Source organism: Lepidochelys kempii, chromosome 1 (genome assembly GCF_965140285.1).
Source record: "Lepidochelys kempii isolate rLepKem1 chromosome 1, rLepKem1.hap1, whole genome shotgun sequence".
Classification (NCBI taxonomy): Eukaryota; Metazoa; Chordata; order Testudines; family Cheloniidae; genus Lepidochelys; species Lepidochelys kempii.
This window is the reverse complement of record NC_136380.1, coordinates 260,676,709-260,695,267: the sequence shown is the minus strand read 5'-3', so window position 1 is coordinate 260,695,267 and position 18,559 is coordinate 260,676,709. Positions and strand designations below refer to the sequence as shown.

General features: G+C 47.1%; 2 protein-coding genes across 5 annotated transcripts in view; one reads left to right on the top strand and one right to left on the bottom strand.

Moving 5' to 3' along the window:
- Nucleotides 1–18,559, bottom strand: part of SGSM3 (small G protein signaling modulator 3) — a 94,224-nt gene that overhangs the window by 5,321 nt on the left and 70,344 nt on the right. The window lies entirely within an intron of this gene.
- MRTFA (myocardin related transcription factor A) overlaps nucleotides 1–18,559 on the top strand; it is a 180,111-nt gene that overhangs the window by 150,616 nt on the left and 10,936 nt on the right. For all 4 annotated transcript variants that reach the window (XM_073327045.2, XM_073327034.2, XM_073327035.2 and 1 more), the window contains 8 exons: nucleotides 9,066–9,121; nucleotides 11,983–12,058; nucleotides 12,776–12,937; nucleotides 14,343–14,518; nucleotides 15,188–15,343; nucleotides 16,187–16,440; nucleotides 16,973–17,144; nucleotides 17,439–18,533. In XM_073327045.2, coding sequence (XP_073183146.2) covers nucleotides 9,066–9,121; nucleotides 11,983–12,058; nucleotides 12,776–12,937; nucleotides 14,343–14,518; nucleotides 15,188–15,343; nucleotides 16,187–16,440; nucleotides 16,973–17,144; nucleotides 17,439–18,533 — 2,147 coding nt within the window. The remainder of the gene's footprint in view (nucleotides 1–9,065; nucleotides 9,122–11,982; nucleotides 12,059–12,775; nucleotides 12,938–14,342; nucleotides 14,519–15,187; nucleotides 15,344–16,186; nucleotides 16,441–16,972; nucleotides 17,145–17,438; nucleotides 18,534–18,559) is intronic.

Here is an 18,559-nt window from a genome sequence, read left to right as displayed (position 1 = left end):
TTGGTTTTGCTGGTTCTTGGGGACTTGCAGCCTGAGTTTCTTCTCTCCTACGTCTCATCTCTGAGCTTTCCACTACTTCTTCACAAACAGTGATGCCTTATGCTTTTTATTTTTTCATAGCCCAGAATGAAGGCCCTGTTGTGCTGGGCACCAGAGGGGCACAGTAATAGACATGCCCTGCACTGAATGGTTCACAATCTAACATAAGACAAGATGTAGTGAGTGGGTTTAACAAACGGAAGGAACATGTGAGTAAGGATAAATAGAAAACATGGTTACACAGGCTAGCTCTGTACACATACTCCATGTTGGGATAAGGCACTGTAGTTTTGTAGCTTATTTTTGATTGGCCTCCCAAAGGGAGCAAACACTCTAGGTTGAGCAAGTCCATGATGAGAGAGAAAACTTAAGGTTTTTCGGCTTACCATGAACTTCTCCCTCATCTAGAGCAACACTGCACCAGAAAACTTCAGAACCGAAAAGAATGTTCTTAGTGGGTGTAAGAGAATGGGCTTGACGCTCCATGACAAGGTTCTGCGGTGTATTGTTGTCACACAACCCTGTTGTAGCTCACAAGCTGTAGTGTTTGGGTCCCAACATGCTAGATCTATGTGGTATTGAGCTTCCCTTGCACTGAGTAGGCTGCAGCACTCTCTCTTTCCTTGGCAACACTGGTATGCTTCCTGGGCACAGGTTCTCTGTCACACATTTGTAGAAAAGGGACCCTGCAGCCCAGGTGCCCTACACCCCCTACATCAGTGCTGCCACCCCTCACCCTCTGACTCCCCAATAGCTATGCACATCCTTTCTCAGAGCTCCAACATCATGGGTGCTCTGGGTTTGCATTTCATCTGTGCAAAGACACATGATAACAAAAGCAGGTGGACATGCAGGCTTTGTAAGGATTCAGAAAACCAATCACTCATTCCTTTAGCTAGCACAAGAAATGCACAGATCTACACAAAATAGCAAATGCATACTTTCATTAACCTGCCTCAGTTTCCTTACGCCTCTGGAATGTTATTTGACTTAGGTCAGAGACCTTTGAGGAGTTCAGAATCCCTGCTCCTGCATATGGCTTCTTCTCTGAATCCTAGTCAGTCTCTCTCTGACCTTTGCAGTCAGTGCTGTCCTGCCTAAGCTTCCTCTGGCTCTGAGTCCCTCTAAATTCCCCAGTGTCTACATCTGAGTTCTCAAAATCCTAGCACTGTCTAGACAAGCTGGGCAGAACTCCACCCAGGCTGCAGCTACCCCTTGTTTTGTTAGGGGTGATCTATTCAGGTGCTGATGATTGTCCTGTTCAAGGTCAAAAAAAGAAAAGGAGTACTTGTGGCACCTTAGAGACTAACCAATTTATTAGAGCATAAGCTTTCGTGAGCTACAGCTCACTTCATCAGATGTTGTTCATCACATCTGATGAAGTGAGCTGTAGCTCACGAAAGCTTATGCTCTAATAAATTGGTTAGTCTCTAAGGTGCCACAAGTACTCCTTTTCTTTTTGCGAATACAGACTAACACGGCTGTTACTCTGAAACCTGTTCAAGGTCAGACACACCAACATTCCTCCCTTCCTCCTTAGCACAAGGGCTTTGATGTAAGAATATAGTAAAAGACAGCCAAAAACATAAGGATACTGACAGTTAACAAAATCGAATTGGAATTCATAAGATGTACATAGAGAGACAAGGTGGGTGAGGTAATATCTTTTATTGGATCACCTTCTGTTGGAGAAAGAGACAAGCTTTCGAGCTAAACAGAGCTCTTCTTCAGGTGTCTGTGTAGCAGAGCTCTGTGTAGCTCAAAAGCTCATCTTTCACCAACAGAAGTTTGTCTAGTAAAAGATTTTTACCTCACCCATCTTGTTTCTCTAATATCCTGGGACCAGCACAGCTATACCAACACTGCAAGCAACATAAGCTGTACATAAACATTCATAAATCATCACAATTATTATTTATTTTGATGTATAATTTACTAAAATTACAGTTATCCCAGGTTCTAGAGACTGTTGCCATAAAAATTTAAGTTATAGTCCTATAAAAGGATTGGATAAGCAGTGGTTCCTTACCACAAACTCAGGAAATAATGAACCACAGATTAAATAAAATCCAAGAAATAATACCTTCCTTATCATAAGTACCAGCCCTTATCATGACTCTCTGGGCTTGTCTATACTGCACGCTAAATTGGCACTGCTGCGTTTGATGTAGTGTCATGAATTTAGTGGGTCTGGTGAAGACACGATGAGTTGATGAAAGAGTGCTCTCCCATTGACTTCAGTACTCCACCTCCTTGAGAGGTGGAAGGTAAGTCAGCAGGAGAGCATCTCCTGCCAACATAGGGCAGTGTAGACACCATGTTAGGTCGATGTAAGCTACGTTGCTCAGGGAGATGATTTTTTTCACACCTTACATCGATTTAAGCTGCAGTGTAGACCAGGCCTCTGTCTCCAAAATGCTGGGTAAAGAAATAGAGCCTGAGGCATGTCCTGATGGTCAGATGATTTGGGCTGTTTTAGAGCAAAGGGACACAGTGGAGATTATCTGCTAGTATGTGCGCTGCCAACAACTCCCTCTCTTTATAGGAAGAGAGCGCCAACTTAAGTGCCATGACTGAGTGCAGCTGTGACAGTAATATATGGGCAGAGAGGTGGTCTCTCAAGTAACCAAGATGTTAGCCAGTTTAGGGCTTAAAGGTCAAAATCAATACCTTAAACTTCATTTGGAAACTCAGACAGCCAGGGCAGATTGTAGAGCACAAATCATTTACTCCTAGCAAGATACATTTCTTATTAAGTAGGCTGCCATATTCTGCATCAGCTTCAGTTTCTGGTTTGATTTAAGGTGTAGATCCATGTAGGGAGCATTTCACTCTTTAATCTTAGACATGGATGGTGGTAGAAAAAAAATTACTGTTCTCCTGGTCAGATGAAGACTGGGGAGAAAGACAGTCCTAGAAACTGCTTCTACCAGCAGTTGGGGATCCAGTAACACCACCCGGATTGCAAACTCTATTGATGAATGGTGGACACATATTCTCAATATGAGGGGGACAATTTCAGCCATATCTCCTAGTTGCTTACTCCTACCCACCAACATTAATGTTTTCCAGACGGAGCTTCAGTAAGCTAACTCAATTTTATGTCCCAGTCTTAACCAAACACTGGGTAAAGCAATTGACATAACTTGTAGGCTCAGGTGAAATAGAAAGCTGGTTGTCTTCAACATAATGAAAACACTGCAGCCCAGGTCTCCTCATTACCTCTCTCACTGGCCCCATATATACATTAAGTAGGAGGGGAGGCACAATGGAACCTATGGGACACTACACAAAAGAACCCTTGGGGATGACCAGGAACTGTCCACTACCTCCCTCTAAGAATGCTCAGTACAGAATGAACAGAACTGCCCAAAAGAAGCCTCATCAACGCCTGTTACAGTCTGTAGGCAAGTCATTATCTCCTCGTAATCAATAGTATCAAAGGCAACTGATAAAGTGTGAATACCTAATCTTTTTCTGGCACCAGAGAAGATAAATAATTATCATCATCAGTGCAATTAATGTGCTGTTCCAAAGTCTGAACCCAGATTGACATGGGACAAGGAAATCAGAAGCATCTGGTACTCCTAGAGTTCTCACCACAACCTTCTTAAGATTAATCAAAAAGGTTAGATTCTTGATAATAGGTTGTCAGCCTCAAGAGATGATTCCTTGAGTAAATACCATACAACAGCTTCCTTAAGAGAGTTTGATAAACTGCTCTCCTTAAAGATGGCATTGACCATCTCCAGCAGTGAAACTAAGTCTTCCGTCTTGGCCTTCACCGGCCAGAAAGGACACGGGTCCAGAGGGCAAGTTGTGGAACTGTGCTGCCAGTAACAGGTCACTTTTCTACCGTAAATCTTGTAAAGGGAGTCCTGATGGCTCGAGAGAGACTCAACCATTAGGTCTTTCATGAAGCTCCTATCTGGCTCCTTGTAGTCATGTGTCCCAAATCCATACAAGTTGGGATAGTCAGAGACAGTGCTTTAGTCACCAACCAACTGACAAGAACATAGCTGCAATGTGGTATAGAAGACAGTTGGAACTTTTGGGTTCTATTATTAGGTGTTCTGTGGACGCTCTCTGTATGATTGATGCTGGGCAAGCGTCACTTAGTCTTTGTGCCTCAATTTTGCTGTCTGTAAAATGGGCCTAATACTTTACAGAGGTTTGAAATTTAATTAATTAATGTCTGTAAAGCACTCTTATATGAAAGGCTTGGTAGAAGTCTGAAATCTTATTACGTATTGTTTTCAGGGCCTTTGTCAGCTACCTTTTTGTACATGTTCTTTTATTAATGTTAGGAGTTTGGGTGTTTCCCTCCCTTTTAAGGAAGGAGATATTCACATAAACTGTACGCGTGTGGTCTGGAGATATAGTGCAACTTTAGGTGGATGAGATTCTCCCATTAAAGTGGAGCATAGGTTCTTCTTTGAGTAGATGCATCTGGGTATTCCACACAGGTGTGTGCGCACCCAGTGCACCAGAGCCAGAAGACTTTGCCTACCAGTACCTAGAGGGGCAGCATTTGCGTCTTGTGGCCTTAGCCTCTCCCCTGGCCATATAAGAGTAGCACCAGCCCAACCCCTGTTAGTTCCTTCTCATCTCCCATAGCTGGATGTCCATTGCAAACCAACAGGTGCTGTTCTCTAAGAATGATTTTGTAAATTGAGCCACGATTTTCTAAATTTATGGGCAAGTTACCAGCAGCCTCCAGAGAGGAGTTCAGGGCATTTGTTACAGAAGACTGGTTGATAGCCAAGACTTCACAGCAGTCATCTCTGGACGTGCTGGATGCCTTGGCCAGAATTATGGCTTGTGTTGAAACTATGAGGAGTGCCTCATGGCTGCAGAAATTGAGCATTGCGTCCAATGTGCAGCAGATAATTGTGACGCAGTGGGATTACCCAAGGAAGGGTTTTAGATACCAGAAGAGGAGATCTTCTGATTCAGGGTTCACCCAGCCAACATAATCCCCTTTTACCCATCCCCGCATCAGGCAAGCACCCATTTTGACTTCTGTGTCCAGAGTAGTGATCAGTGGTGACCTTTCCATCCCCATCCACCCTGTTTGGGGACAGGCTGGCTTGTTTTTGCAGTGTTTGGGACTCAACTACCATGGCCAACTGGGTCCTACGCACCATCAGATTGGGTTATGCTATACAGTTCCTTTCCAACCCTCTGCCCCATTCCTCTTCAGGGACCAGTCTTATGAGATACTGATTCTCAAGCAGGTTCAGTCCCTACTAGTTTTGGAAGCTGTAGAGAAGGTTCTCCTACTTTGTCGGGGTCATGGATTCTACTCCCGGTATTTCCTGTTTCCAAACCCAAGGGAGGGTGAGACCTATTCTTGACCTCTGTGACCTCAACAATCAGATATGTGAAATTCCAGATGGTCACTCTAGCAACTATCCTCCCTGCCTTATAGCCCAATGACTGGTTTGCTACCCTGGCTCTTCAGGACGCTTATTTTCAGATAGCAATTCTCCTGAGTCACAGGAGGTTTCTCTCCAGTTTGTTGTGGCAGACCAGCGCTGTGAGTACACTGTGCTTCACTTAGGTCTGTCTTGAGCCTCTGTCTGAGCCTCTCTCTCCTGTTTGTGTCAGACGATTGCATTCCTGCTAGCAGTATCATCTGCAAGGGAAGTATGTCAATTGCAGGCCTTGATGGCAGAACTTCCTTACACAAAGTTTTCCAAAGGCAAAGTGACCCTGCGGCAGCACCCTACGTTTTTGCCTACATTTCACTTGAACCAAATCATATATCTACCAGTGTTTTCCCCTATGCTGCATTTAACCCCCGAGAAGCAGAATTTCCACATGTTGGATGTCAGGCGACATCTAGCTTTCTACCCACACAGGACTAAGCCCTTTCAATCCTCACATCATCTGTTTGTGTCATGTGCAGACTGAATGAAGGGTTGAGCAGTCTTTCCAGATGATCTCCAGCTGGATAACTTCCTGCATACGAAGTAGCTTAGACTACGCCTCCTCCCCCCGACCTCCCCAGGGTGTGAACTCATTCTAGAAGAGCCCAGGCAACAATGATTGCACTTCTGAGTGACGTTCCCATTTTGGACATTTGCAGGGCTGCCACTTGGTCCTCTGTACATGCATTTATGAACCACTATACCATTACAACTGCATCCTGCTCAGATGCAGACTTTGGGAAGGCAAGGCAATCCTGCAGTTCTTCTTTAAATAGACTTCGAGCCCTACCTCCAGTGGTTAGTGCTTGTGAGTCCACCTGCATGGAATACATGGCTGCATCTGTGAGAAGAAGAAAACAGTTACTTACTGTAACTGTTGTTCTTTGAGATGTGATACAGATGTGTATTTTACAACCCACCCTCCATCGCCTCTGCATCAGTCTTTGCCTCTGACATTCGGTGTGAAGGAACTGACGGGGGGTCAGGGCAATGCCTCCCCTTATATAGCCAGGGGAGGGGCTAAGGCCATGAGATGCAAGGATTGCCTCTATGTGTACTGCTCGGCAAAGTTCTCTGGCTCAGAGTGTGTTGGGCGTGCATGCACCTACCTGGCATACACCTCTTCCTCACATCTCAAAGAATATCAACAGTTCCAGTAAGTAACAGTGTTTTACTGATGTCCATAAACCAGATCTCTCAACAGCTAGCCTGCCTCTCATGGCTCTAACCTGGAAAAAGTCTTCCTCTTTGGTCATTTGCCATCTCAGTGGCTAGTTAGCAGAATTGTTACACAGATCCAGGCTGTTTGTTATGCAGTTGTTTTAAGGCCAATGTACAGGGTTTGGTTAACTTTGGATGGAGTAAGATAATACAACAGCCACCCTTTTCTGATATGTGAGCCCCCTGATAGAGCACTAGGGAAAGCAGGGAAGGATGTGTGCCCCCTGGACGTTTTCAGAGGTCAGATATGAAGTTGTCTGTCTTGCTGCCAGGATAGAGCAAACTACGAACCAAAGGAATACCCATGAGAGATTAAAATTGCCCTTTAGGGTAACTGTTTAGCCATCCTGCCATACTTTTTTTTGTTTTGTTTTTTTTATCAGGAAAGTCTCCTCCCTCTTGTTTGGTTTGTCTATATTCAGAATGCTCCCTGAACTACACATGAAGCTAACCAAACTGAGATAGGTTGCATCATAAAGATGGTTGTAACTATGTCAGGAAAAAGAAAAGGAGGACCTGTGGCACCTTAGAGACTAACCAATTTATTTGAGCATAAGCTTTCGTGCATATAGCTATAGCTCACGAAAGCTTATGCTCAAATAAATTGGTTAGTCTCTAAGGTGCCACAAGTACTCCTTTTCTTTTTGCGAATACAGACTAACACGGCTGCTACTCTGAAATATGTCAGGAAAATTTCATTTAACTCCCACAACATACACACAGACATGCTGCTTCCAGTATGATGGCAGAACTATGCAGAAAGGAAAGTTGGCAGAGCTACTACAGAACATAAGTATTAGTCATGGAGTGCTATTGAAAACTCAGGGTATGTCCTGCTTTGGCATCCTCTCCCAAATGGCTCTTCAGTTGGTTCCCTGATGCACAGTATCATTATGTGTTGGGGGAAGAAACACAAACCTATGTTAACATCTTAATTATTCATATGTGCCATGCACAAAATAGAAGTTAAGGTTAGTGTTTGTTAAGGGGGATGGGTGTGGGTTCACAAACACCTTTCTGTGGCTTGAAAATAACTTTTCCCAACAACCTTTGTCTCTTGCTGTTCATCAATGACTGTCATAAATTACCCAGAAGTGTAATTGTCTCAGCCAATCAGAATGTAGAGATTTTGTAGTTATTGGGCCACAATTCTAGACGTATTCCCTGCACTCCCCATGGCCAGCTTGCACAATACCTTTTGGTTATTTCTCAATAACCAGATAGCTTGAAAATCCCATTTGCCTGGCTCAGAGCCATTATTAGCCCATCAGAGTGCAGGTATTTTTATACTCACTGTGGTTATTTCTCAATAACTGCAGTTACTGTACAAATTGTTCTACCCTGGCTACTGCAGTATAAATCTCTTCTGTTATTGGCTACTGCCCCTCAAATTCCCAGTATATGGACTAAATCTGAAGTAACTCCATCACATCCCACAATAGACATGGCTGCATCAGCTTCTGATCCTTACCCACCAGACCTCATCCACTCATCCTTCCCCCTGGGTGAAACCTGAGTGCACCACACACATTGAGTAACTCCTCTGTACATTAAATTTAAGCAAAGATTTTCACATTTTGAACAATTTTCTAATGTTCCATTATTAAACCATATCTCCCAAACAGCTTAACCTAGAAACAATAAAATTAGTCTTATTCATTATTCTTGGATGAAATCTAGTGCCTGGGACTATTTTATAAGGCCTGGATACAACATTTTGGAGTTATTCATCTTTGAACTTTGAACCTCTAATAGCAGTACCTAGCTCATATATATTGCTTTTCCTCTTGATCCCAGAACGCTTTACAAAGGAGGTCAGTGGTCATCCCCATTTCACAGATGGTGAAACTAACTTTCTATGATGTTGAATGGCAGTGGAGAGGTTTTACAATTCATGAGGCTTCTCCCCATCATTCCATTCTCACATACCTCTTCAGGTATGCTGGTGCCTACCGCTGGAGTCAGGGTCCAGAGTATTTTACCACCATGGGAAAGCTTGCTGAGGGTATTTTGTAACCCCATATCTAATTTTTGACCCTCATTCATGCCCCAGCAGATGAACAGATGAAGTTTACATGTGGTAGTTCAGTGGCAAATCCAAGTGAACATCTAGCTCACACTATGGATTTTAGCAAAATCAATAAGGGTCAAATCTCCAGCTGGTATAAACTGACATAACGCTCTTTGAGGTCAGTAGAGCTATGTTGATTTACACCTGCTGAGGATTTTATCCAGTGTGTTGAATATATGCATAAGGCAGTTGCTGTGAGCATTTCTTGCAACTTTAGTTTGCTAGCCCTAAGTGACTTGGGGGTGGAGAGGATAGGGAGTCCACCATTCTAATTCATTCTATAAATGTTGTCCTCCCAACAGCTCTGAAAAGTCCAGCTGCATTTCATGAACAGAGAAGGAGCTTGGAGCGCGCCAGGGTAAGAGAGTTTGCTCTTTCAAGTTTAAGGGAAATTGGGCTTGGGAGGGTATTTTCTGTTTATTACCCTGGAAATCCCATGTCTCTAAATGAGACAGCAAAGGATACGTCCAAATTCTGGAAGCACTATGTCACACATGCACCTGCATTTATGCATTTTTGTTTGCGGTGATGACTTCTCCCCCACTCTGTCTGGTCCTGACCAGGTTACTCCTGAGGGAATTCTGCGCCCAAAAATTAAAAATTCTGCGCACAATATTTTAAAATTCCGCAAATCTTATTTTTCAATAAATAAATGTGGAGGCTCTGGCACGGCAGTGGGGAGCACAGGCTGCATGGAGGTGGGAGATCACTCTGCAGGTGCTCCCCCCACTCTGGAACACAGACTCAACAATGAGGCTTCACCGAACCCTGACACAGCTCAAGAACCGGGCCTCCCCTGGCTCTGCCTTGCAGGATCTAAGTGTGGAGGGGCTTAGTGTGGATGGATTCAGGTGTGAGGTGAGAGGATTCTGTGTGGGGTAATCTAGCAGCAGGCAGTTCACTGGGGGGTCGGGTGCAGGGGAATCTGGATGCACAGGGGTTCATTGCGGGGTTCCGGGTGCAGTGATAATGGAATTCTGCAGAGGGGTCCAGGTGAAGGTCCTTGGGGCTCAGCAGGGGGGTCTGGGTGCAGTTGGTTGGGGCTCAGTGGGGTGGAGGTCCAGGTGTGGGGGGCTCAGTAGGGTGGTCCAGGTGCAGCAGGGTGGGGCTCATTGGGGTGAGGGTTCAAGTGCAAAGGACTCAGCAAGGGGTGGTCTGGATGCAGGGGTGGGGATCCAGATGCTAGGGGATGGGGTTTGGCAGGGGGTCTGGGGGCAGGGTGCTCTATCTGCAAGGGGTGAGGTGCGGGGGAGGGGGTTTTTGGGTGTGGGGGGCTCAATAGGGGGGTTCTGGATGCAGGGTGGTGAGGCTTGGTGGGGGGCGTCCAGATGTGCAGGGGTTGGGCAGATGGGGGAGCAGCTGCCCACACAATGACCCCTCTCCCTGCAGCTGAGGAGCAGTGGAGGCAGGAAACAGGGATGGGAGGCATGGAGCTTCCTGCAGCCTGGGGAGGTTTCTGGGTGTGGGTCTGCCCCAGCCCCATCTTGCAGGGGAAGAGCAAGTCCCATTTTCCCCAGTCCAGCTGGAACTAGTAGCTGAGCGCGGTGCAGGGTAGGAGGCACCAGCTGGGCTGTCCCAACTGTACCCTCTCCCCCATCCCCTCTGCTGTGATTTACCTCTCCACCAGCTGCTCCAGGCGCCCAAAATGACATGCTCGTGCTGCTGGACAGGGATGCATGACCACTTTTGCGGCTTCCCTTTGCTTCCCCACAGAAAAATGACTTTCTGAAAGGGAAGCAAAGAAATCTGTGGGGGACATGAATTGTGCACATGCGCAGTGACACAGAATTCCCCCAGGAGTAAATGCCAGTTTAGGACAATGGTTCAAGTTTCCCCACACTCTTCTTTCTGGAGATCACCAGTATTCATAACCCCACGCACACCTGATGCAGCTATTTTTGTGACATATTTTCCACCCTTGGGTGGCAATAGCCTAAGTATGTGTTGCTTCTTTTGAACCAAAGGATGTTACTTCTGTGCAGTGTGCACACTTTTGTTAGTCTGTAGTGCTCCCAGACCCTGGGCGTATCTTCCCTTTAAAACCAACAGCTTGATGGAGGAGATCCCAAATAGTCTTGGGTAGAAACTAAAAATCACAAACCTGTGGCTCTTGAGAAAGAGGAAGCCAAGAGTGAGAGAGAGGCACCATACTTCATGTTGTGGCTGCTTGTACAGTGGAGTTTCTTGGTGATTTCAGTTCCCCAAAAGGCCTCTGGGGAATGTTCTTCAGAACAGCCCACAGGGGAATGGCGCCTACTCAGACACTTGGGCTGAGTTTTATTTCAAAAGTGAAAGCAATGCAAAATTAGAGAAATGACACCTCTGATGGAACATCCCAGACAACACCACCAGTACAAGCTTTCTGAAAAGACTGAAACAAGTCCCGCTATCTCAGATTTGGTTTGCTTGGAGAGCAGCATCCCCTTGGCTGTAGATTCCTCCTCCTGTTTCTTCTAAAAATTCATTGTTAAATTATTTTTTGGGTTTGGCAGTGGGTGAGTGCATTTTTATGTTTGAAAAAAAATTGTTATAAAGCCTCCAACGGGTCCATTCCTGTGGTCTGCACTTATAGTTCTGCTATCCATTGACCCTAGTCTCCCTTTCCCTGGGCTTTCTGGGAGTGCAGAGTAGGAAGCATGCAGAGCTTGTGGTGGGGTTTGCCCAGGTCCAGCTGGTCAGAGAAGTAGACAGCGTCTTCAGTTTAACTGCTCCATTTGTTGTAAGTCCCACTGTGTGCCCAAATCATGACCCAGCTTCCAAATCCCAACATTGCTTTTGTGTGCATTACTCTGCAAACAGTTGACCCAATGCTCAGCATCATAAACAGAAACCCATTGTCTTGAGTCTCTCACCTTGAAGGCTGACACTGACTTGGTCTGGCAGTATTGTGTATGGAAAGAAAGGGGTTTGGGTCTTTGAAGTTCCTGCTTCCTGCCATTCTGCTGAGGACTGGCAGCAGCTGCATCCTTACTCTTCTTTCTTTCAGGGATGGGATGAAGAACAGCAGGCAGTCCCTTGGATAAACTGGTCCTGTGTTTGAGGCTCTAAATACTATAAGATCTTGAAGGGAATATATCCCCTTCTATGTGCAGTTCATTTCCGTCTCAGTAACAACAAAAGAGGGATTTAAAAAAGCCAAATACCCAGTGCTTCCCAGGCCTATCCTAGGCTATGTCTGTCCACTTGATTTCATTGCATTCTTGTCTGTCTTTGCTGCAGACAGAGGACTATCTGAAACGGAAGATCCGGTCCCGGCCAGAGAGATCGGAGCTGGTCAGAATGCACATTCTGGAAGGTAGGCACACTTTGAAGAGAAAAACTCCAAATGTGGTGTGATCTACAACAAGCACTGACTCTCTCCATACAGTTACTAGCTTGAGACAGTTACTGTCCACCCTCGCCCAAACCCTTATTCAGCTGGGAGTGGGCAGACGATCATGCCAGTTGCATAATACCGGAGTGGGTGAATGCATTGTGGAGGGGGGTGTATGAGATCAGGGATCTCCCCAGTAATGAGTCCAGAAATCATCTAATCAGGTCTGCTATGTTTAAGGCTGCCTTAGTTCTATGGCTGTTTAGGAAGGACTCATCTGCTTCTCACGTGGCTTATTTGGTCTACAGAGAGATCTGCCATGTGAACCCCAACTGTGCAGAACCATTAGTTCAGGCTGAAGGATGGAGCAATGGGGTGTGTGTGCTGACTGTTCTGCTGACCAGAGAAGAATTTGTTTAAAATGCCCAAAGGTGTGAGGCAATGGAAGGTTCAGCTGGCGAGTGTGTGGCCAATTTCAGGGTCAGGGAGGGAATGGCATACTCCATATATAAGGATACAAAGCAAAGAGGAAAAGATGAACATGAATTGAATGACACCAGTTTGAGTGGAGGGAGCATCTCCCATCCAGCGTCAGAGAGCAAGGCTCTTTCCTTCCTGAATGGAAGCATAGTAATGCCAGCATGCTCACATTAGGCACCCCAGGATTGATCCCATCTTATTTACTTCTTTCCTGTCCAGAGACCTCAGCTGAACCCTCCCTGCAGGCCAAGCAGCTGAAGCTGAAAAGAGCAAGACTGGCAGACGACCTCAATGAGAAGATAGCCCAGAGGCCAGGTCCCATGGAGCTGGTGGAGAAGAACATCCTTCCTGTGGAGTCCAGCCTGAAAGAAGCCATCATTGGTAAGTGTGGTAAGGGATGTGTATTTCTGGGGAGGTTCTCAGGTAACACATCCTTTTGCCCTGTGGGAAAAAATACCATGAGATTTCATTCCCATGCCAAAACTTCAGCCTCTCCAGTCCCAGGATTCTGGAATGCAAAGCTCCCTTCCCAGCCTGGATAGCGATGGAGAGAGATTAGATTATAAGGAATGCTGGGCTCACAGAATAAAATGAAATTGATCCCCAATTCCCAGGACTGATGAACCATTGTGGGATTGTGTTTCCTAGTTTGTGCATGCCCTCTCTTCCTGAAAATCCCTCTATCTTTAACCCTTTGTGAGAGAGAACCCACTGACTAAGTCAGATCAGGAGGGAAGACAGCACATGGGTGAGCAGATGTGTGGAAACAAAAGCTTTCTGTTGGTTTAAAATCTTCAGAGGATTCAACTCCTTTGAAAATAAATAGGAATGGATGTAAATCATTCCAGTGCCATTGCAGGGGTGAAAAGGAATGCTGAGGAATAGCCCTCCCACAGCCTGAGTGTATTACCCACTCCTAATTAGGCAGGCTGTATGAAGCATAGCCGCACCCTGCTGAAGCATGGGCAGTCACTGAAGGAATTGCCACCTCCTTCAGAGACTAATGGAGGCATGCTCATGAGCAAGGGTGCATACATTTCAGTGAGAGGTGCCAGGCTGTGGTAGGAGCGAGCCTGGCTTCATCCTCACACAAGAATTGGTCAAGGAAGAGAGGAAGAATTATCTTGTGGTTAAGAAATGGAGCCCCGTCCGTCCATCCATCTGTCTATCCCCACACATCCCTCCATTTTGGGCTTGAGAGATTTGGGGTCAATTGCTGGCTCTTTGGGCACATCACTTAATTTCTCTGTGCCTCAGATGGTCATCTGTAAAATGGGGATGATCACACTTCCCTACTTCACAGGGGTGTCTTGGGGATAAATTAATGTTTGTGGGACAGACAGATACTATGGTTGGAGGGCGCCATATATGTACAGATATAAGTCTGAGGAACAGTTAGGGCCACCTCTTGTGATTGACCCTTGCGCTTTGTGTCTGGAAAAAGAGAGTAGAGAACATCTGGGATCCCAACTAAAAGAGACCCTCAACACCTCCTTTGAGGAGGAAGATCCTTCCTCCTATCCTATATCATGCAGCTGGCCAACACTAAAGAAATCATTACTTGAGACTAGACAATGCAAACTAACACACAACCTTCCTAATTGAGAAGCCACCAAACCAAGTCCCCAGTGCCCCTTGTCATGTGCCATTGCCCTGGATTCCTCTCAGTCAGCCTTTAGGTCTCAGGGTATGGTATAAGCCGACAGCCCAGCGCCCTCCCCCACCTCCCACTGGCCAGTGGTGACTGTAATCCCATTCAGTGTTTGAAATTATCTTTTGTTTTCAGTTGGGCAGGTGAACTACCCAAAGGTTGCAGATAATTCCTCTTTTGACGAGGACAGCAGTGATGCCTTGTCCCCAGAGCAGCCAGCCAGCCATGAGTCCCAGGGATCTGTACCGTCACCAATGGATGCTCGGATTGGTGAGCCGCTTCCCAGCACCACTGTGTCATCGCCAGCTCAGGTAAGAATGCTGAGTGTTGACTTTTGCTGCTCTCTGGGACCTCAGAACCCTTATTAGATTGGGGCAGTGCAAATGCCTGGATCCCTGAATGAGGGATGAGGCATAGAGACATCTACAAGGTGTCATTGCTAAGAGACTGATTTGTTCTTCAGTAATTCATTAATGAGATATCACTGAAGTCACATGAGATGTCTAGGTTCTAAATGGTACCAGCAAAACCATGTGTCTGGTGCCCCTGTAGGTAGATGCAGTGGGAAGCTTCCAGTGATTCCCTAAAAGTAATAGGAGAGGGCACCTAGTTGTGCCCTGTTGGGGATTGGTAGTGGGAATGGTTTTGGCAATGCCATGTATGTTAAGAGTATGTGACTGTTCCTGGGAGGCAAAGGGAGGAGAGGCATAGAGTTAGAAGTGGGCTTTGATTCCTTCCTTCTTCTAGGATGCTTTGATCCCACTGAAGCATGCTTCTCCCCAAGCTGGATAAGGGGATCTCAGGGAGTGGATTAAGAAGCCAGGTGGCCATTTAATGGCTGGTAACCTGTGCATAGCAACTTGAGTGGAATGCTCCTACAGCCCTCTGCTTTCTGAAAGGAGGGCAACATTGTAACAGTGGAGAGGAAACTTTTAGCTGTGTGTCTGTTTCTTGAGTGATGCTATTTCTTCCCCTTGCAGGTTGTGTCCCAGTTACAGATCAATGCAGATGCCAATGAAACACCTTTCCTACCTGAACAGCCACTCCCTCCTCTTCCACCACCACCTCTGCTGCCTCCAGGCTTCACCAACAGAGCCACTATTCCTGCTGCCAAGCCCCCACCAACACTCATTAAGGTATGGGGAGGAGGGATGTCACTCCATTTTTATAGACTAATAGAAGTTAATGTGGCTGTTCTGGGGATGATAGAGAGTGTTAGACTAAGATGCTGAGTGTTAGACTAAGATGCTGAGGCGCTGGAAGAACATCTTGCATCATTCACTGTCTCCCCCTGGTCTCTACTTAGAGGACCTTCCCTGAGCTTGAGCTGAATCAATGTCTAGATCTTCTTCAGTTAGAGAGGACTTGTGGCACATTAGAGACTAACCCATTTATTTGAGCATAAGCTTTCGTGGGCTACAGCTCACTTCATTGGATGCTGTAGCTCACGAAACCTTATGCTCAAATAAATTGGTTAGTCTTGAAGGTGCCACAAGTCCTCCTTTTCTTTTTGCGGATACAGACTAACACGGCTGCTACTCTAAAACCTTCAGTTAGAGAGGAGCTCATTGAGACAGGGATTAGGTCAGGAAGGTGTCTCCCCCCTTCCAAACATATTATAGTGCAGTTGCCAAGGGTCCTAGATATAAAAGTTTCCTCCGAAGCATCTAGCATTGACCATGGTCAGGGAGAGGGAGTCTGAGCTAATTGTTCAATGGTCTGTTGCGCTGTGGCAATCCTTCTTGTCTCTCTACCCTTGTTCCGGTGCTGTGTAAGGTCCTGGAGGTAGACGAGCTGCTGAGTGTGTACGATTATCCCTGCTTTAAGAATGTGGAAATGCCCCAGAGTCAAATCTGGAGAGAGTTTTGAAGTAAAAAGCCTGGTTTGCTTGTAGGTTTTGGTTAGATGTTAATGCTGTTCCAGTGCATCTCCTACATCTATTTTTATTTTCTTCCTTCCCTGCTTCTCTCATTGAATAGCAAAGTCAGCCCAAGTCTGCCAGCGAGAAGTCTCAGCGCAGTAAAAAAGCCAAGGAACTGAAGCCGAAAGTCAAGAAGCTTAAATATCACCAGTACATCCCCCCGGACCAAAAGCAGGACAAAGGGGCTCCCCCCATGGACTCCTCCTATGCCAAAATATTGCAGCAGCAACAGCTCTTCTTGCAGCTCCAGATCCTCAACCAGCAACATCAGCAGCACTACAACTATCAGACCATCCTGCCAGCCCCACCAAAGTACGGGCCCCCCAGCACTACCCCTCCTTAGGGACCCCCTGCCCTCCCACCCCTGCGCATGGTCTCCGGGAGCGGCACAATAGCTACCAGACCATCCTATTGGCCCTGCCAAAGGGCGGGACTTACTGCACGCTGCCCACAATCCTCTCCTGTCTCTCCCCACCCCTCGTGAGGGTCTCACTCCCTTAGTAAGTTCATCAGGTCCCAGGCACGCTGAGCTCTGAAGGGGTGAGGCATAGGAGTTGTAAATCCTATAAAGTCACTGTCGCTCTCAAGAAGTGGTCTGTGTTGGGTGAATCTGTCAGGCAAGAGCAGCTGAAGTTAGTTGGTTTTTCAGTGGCCAGAGTGGAGTATCTCGGTACAGTGAGAAGGTATTTACTGGCATGCTGTAACACTGGGGCTGCTGGTGCCCTAGATGCTTCCACAGGCACACATTGCTGCAAATGTCCTTGTTTGGCTTCTCAGCACAGGTGGTGGGCTATGAGGATCCCTTCCACCTTGATTCTGATATCTACACTTTTTCTTCCTGCAGGCCTCCAGGAGAGCAGCAGAGTGGCACTAGTGCCCCTGCCATGCGTAATCTCTCTGCTACCGTCAGCAGCGCATCTTCTGTATCCTCCAGTTCTAGTGGGCTGATGCGACAAAACAGTAATGCCACAGTGGGCAAACCAGGCCCTCTCCCTACCAACCTAGATGACATGAAGGTAAAAGTCCATGCCGCCATCAGCGCTAAAACTAATTGGCCCCTTATTGGCATTGTCAGCAGAGAAGGCAAGGACTGAATGAGGTGGGCTCCGGAGCAGGGCTGAGGCACACTGACGGGGCAGTATGTAGTGGCAGCTTGCATTGCTGCTGCACCTGGGTGTGGGAATAAAGGGACACCTCAGCCTGCCGGGCTGTCAGTTCAGTCCCTTGCCTCATGACTCACATATGTGTTAAAGGCTGGTCCGGTTGGGGTGGGTTTTCTTTTAGTTGTAACACAGTTTTTCCCTTCTTAGGTGGCAGAGCTGAAGCAAGAATTGAAGATGAGGGCGCTGCCTGTCTCGGGCACCAAGACGGACCTGATTGAGCGGCTCAGAGCTTACCAGGAGCAGAATGGCACAGCCAGCACTCCCAAGCCCAATGCAACAGCCATCCTCCCAAAAGCTGCTGAGGTGGTGGTAGCCTTCCCAGCCGCTAGGCTGAGCACTGGGCCGGCACTGGTCACTGCTGGCATTGCATCAACAGAGGTAGTTGTGGCCACCGTCACCAGCAATGGCGTGATGAAGTTCGGGAGCGCAGGCTCAACACCACCTGTTTCGCCCACCCCTTCAGAGCGTTCACAGATGAGCACTGGGGATGAGAATTCTGCCACTGGAGATGCCTTTGGAGAGACGGTGACTTCGCCTCTGACCCAGCTCACCCTGCAGGCATCTCCAGTGCAGTTCCTGATGAAGGAAGAGAGTTCTAAGGCTACCTCCTGCAGCCTAAATCCAGCACCCAGGTTGGAGTGGTGCAGCGTCAGCAGCAGCAAGGATATGGAGGTCCAGGATAAAGACCAGATGTTGCAGGAGAAGGACAAGCAGATTGAGGAACTCACCCGAATGCTGAAACAGAAGCAGCAGCTGGTGGAGATGCTGAGGCTGCAGCTAGAGCAGGAGAAACGGTCTCAGCAGCCACTACTAGCCATGGAAACCGGAGTGGGAGGGGTGGTCCCTGCCTCCAGTCCAGTGGCTTTTGGCACCCAGATTAAGAGTGAAAATGGCTTCCCGAGTTGCCAGTCTGCAGGGCTGCCTGATGGCCAAACGGATCAATTCAACCCTGTGTCCACCGCTAGCCAAATGGACACTTCGGATCCAAGCTCAGTGCCAAAGAAAGTGGTGATGGTGAAGCAGGAGGTTCTGACAGCAGAAACGGAGCCACCATGCCAGTCCCACACCCCGCAGCTCTTCCTGGGTCAGCAAGGGGGTGCCCTGAGTGACCTCATCAAGGGGGCCCCTCCCCCTACCCTCATCACAGATTCCACGGGGACCCACATTGTCCTTACAGTGACCAATCAGAATGCTGAGAGGCGGGGCCTCTCACCACAGGGGAATAGCTGCACAACATTGCAGGTAGGCTTGCACTGTCCCTCCCATGC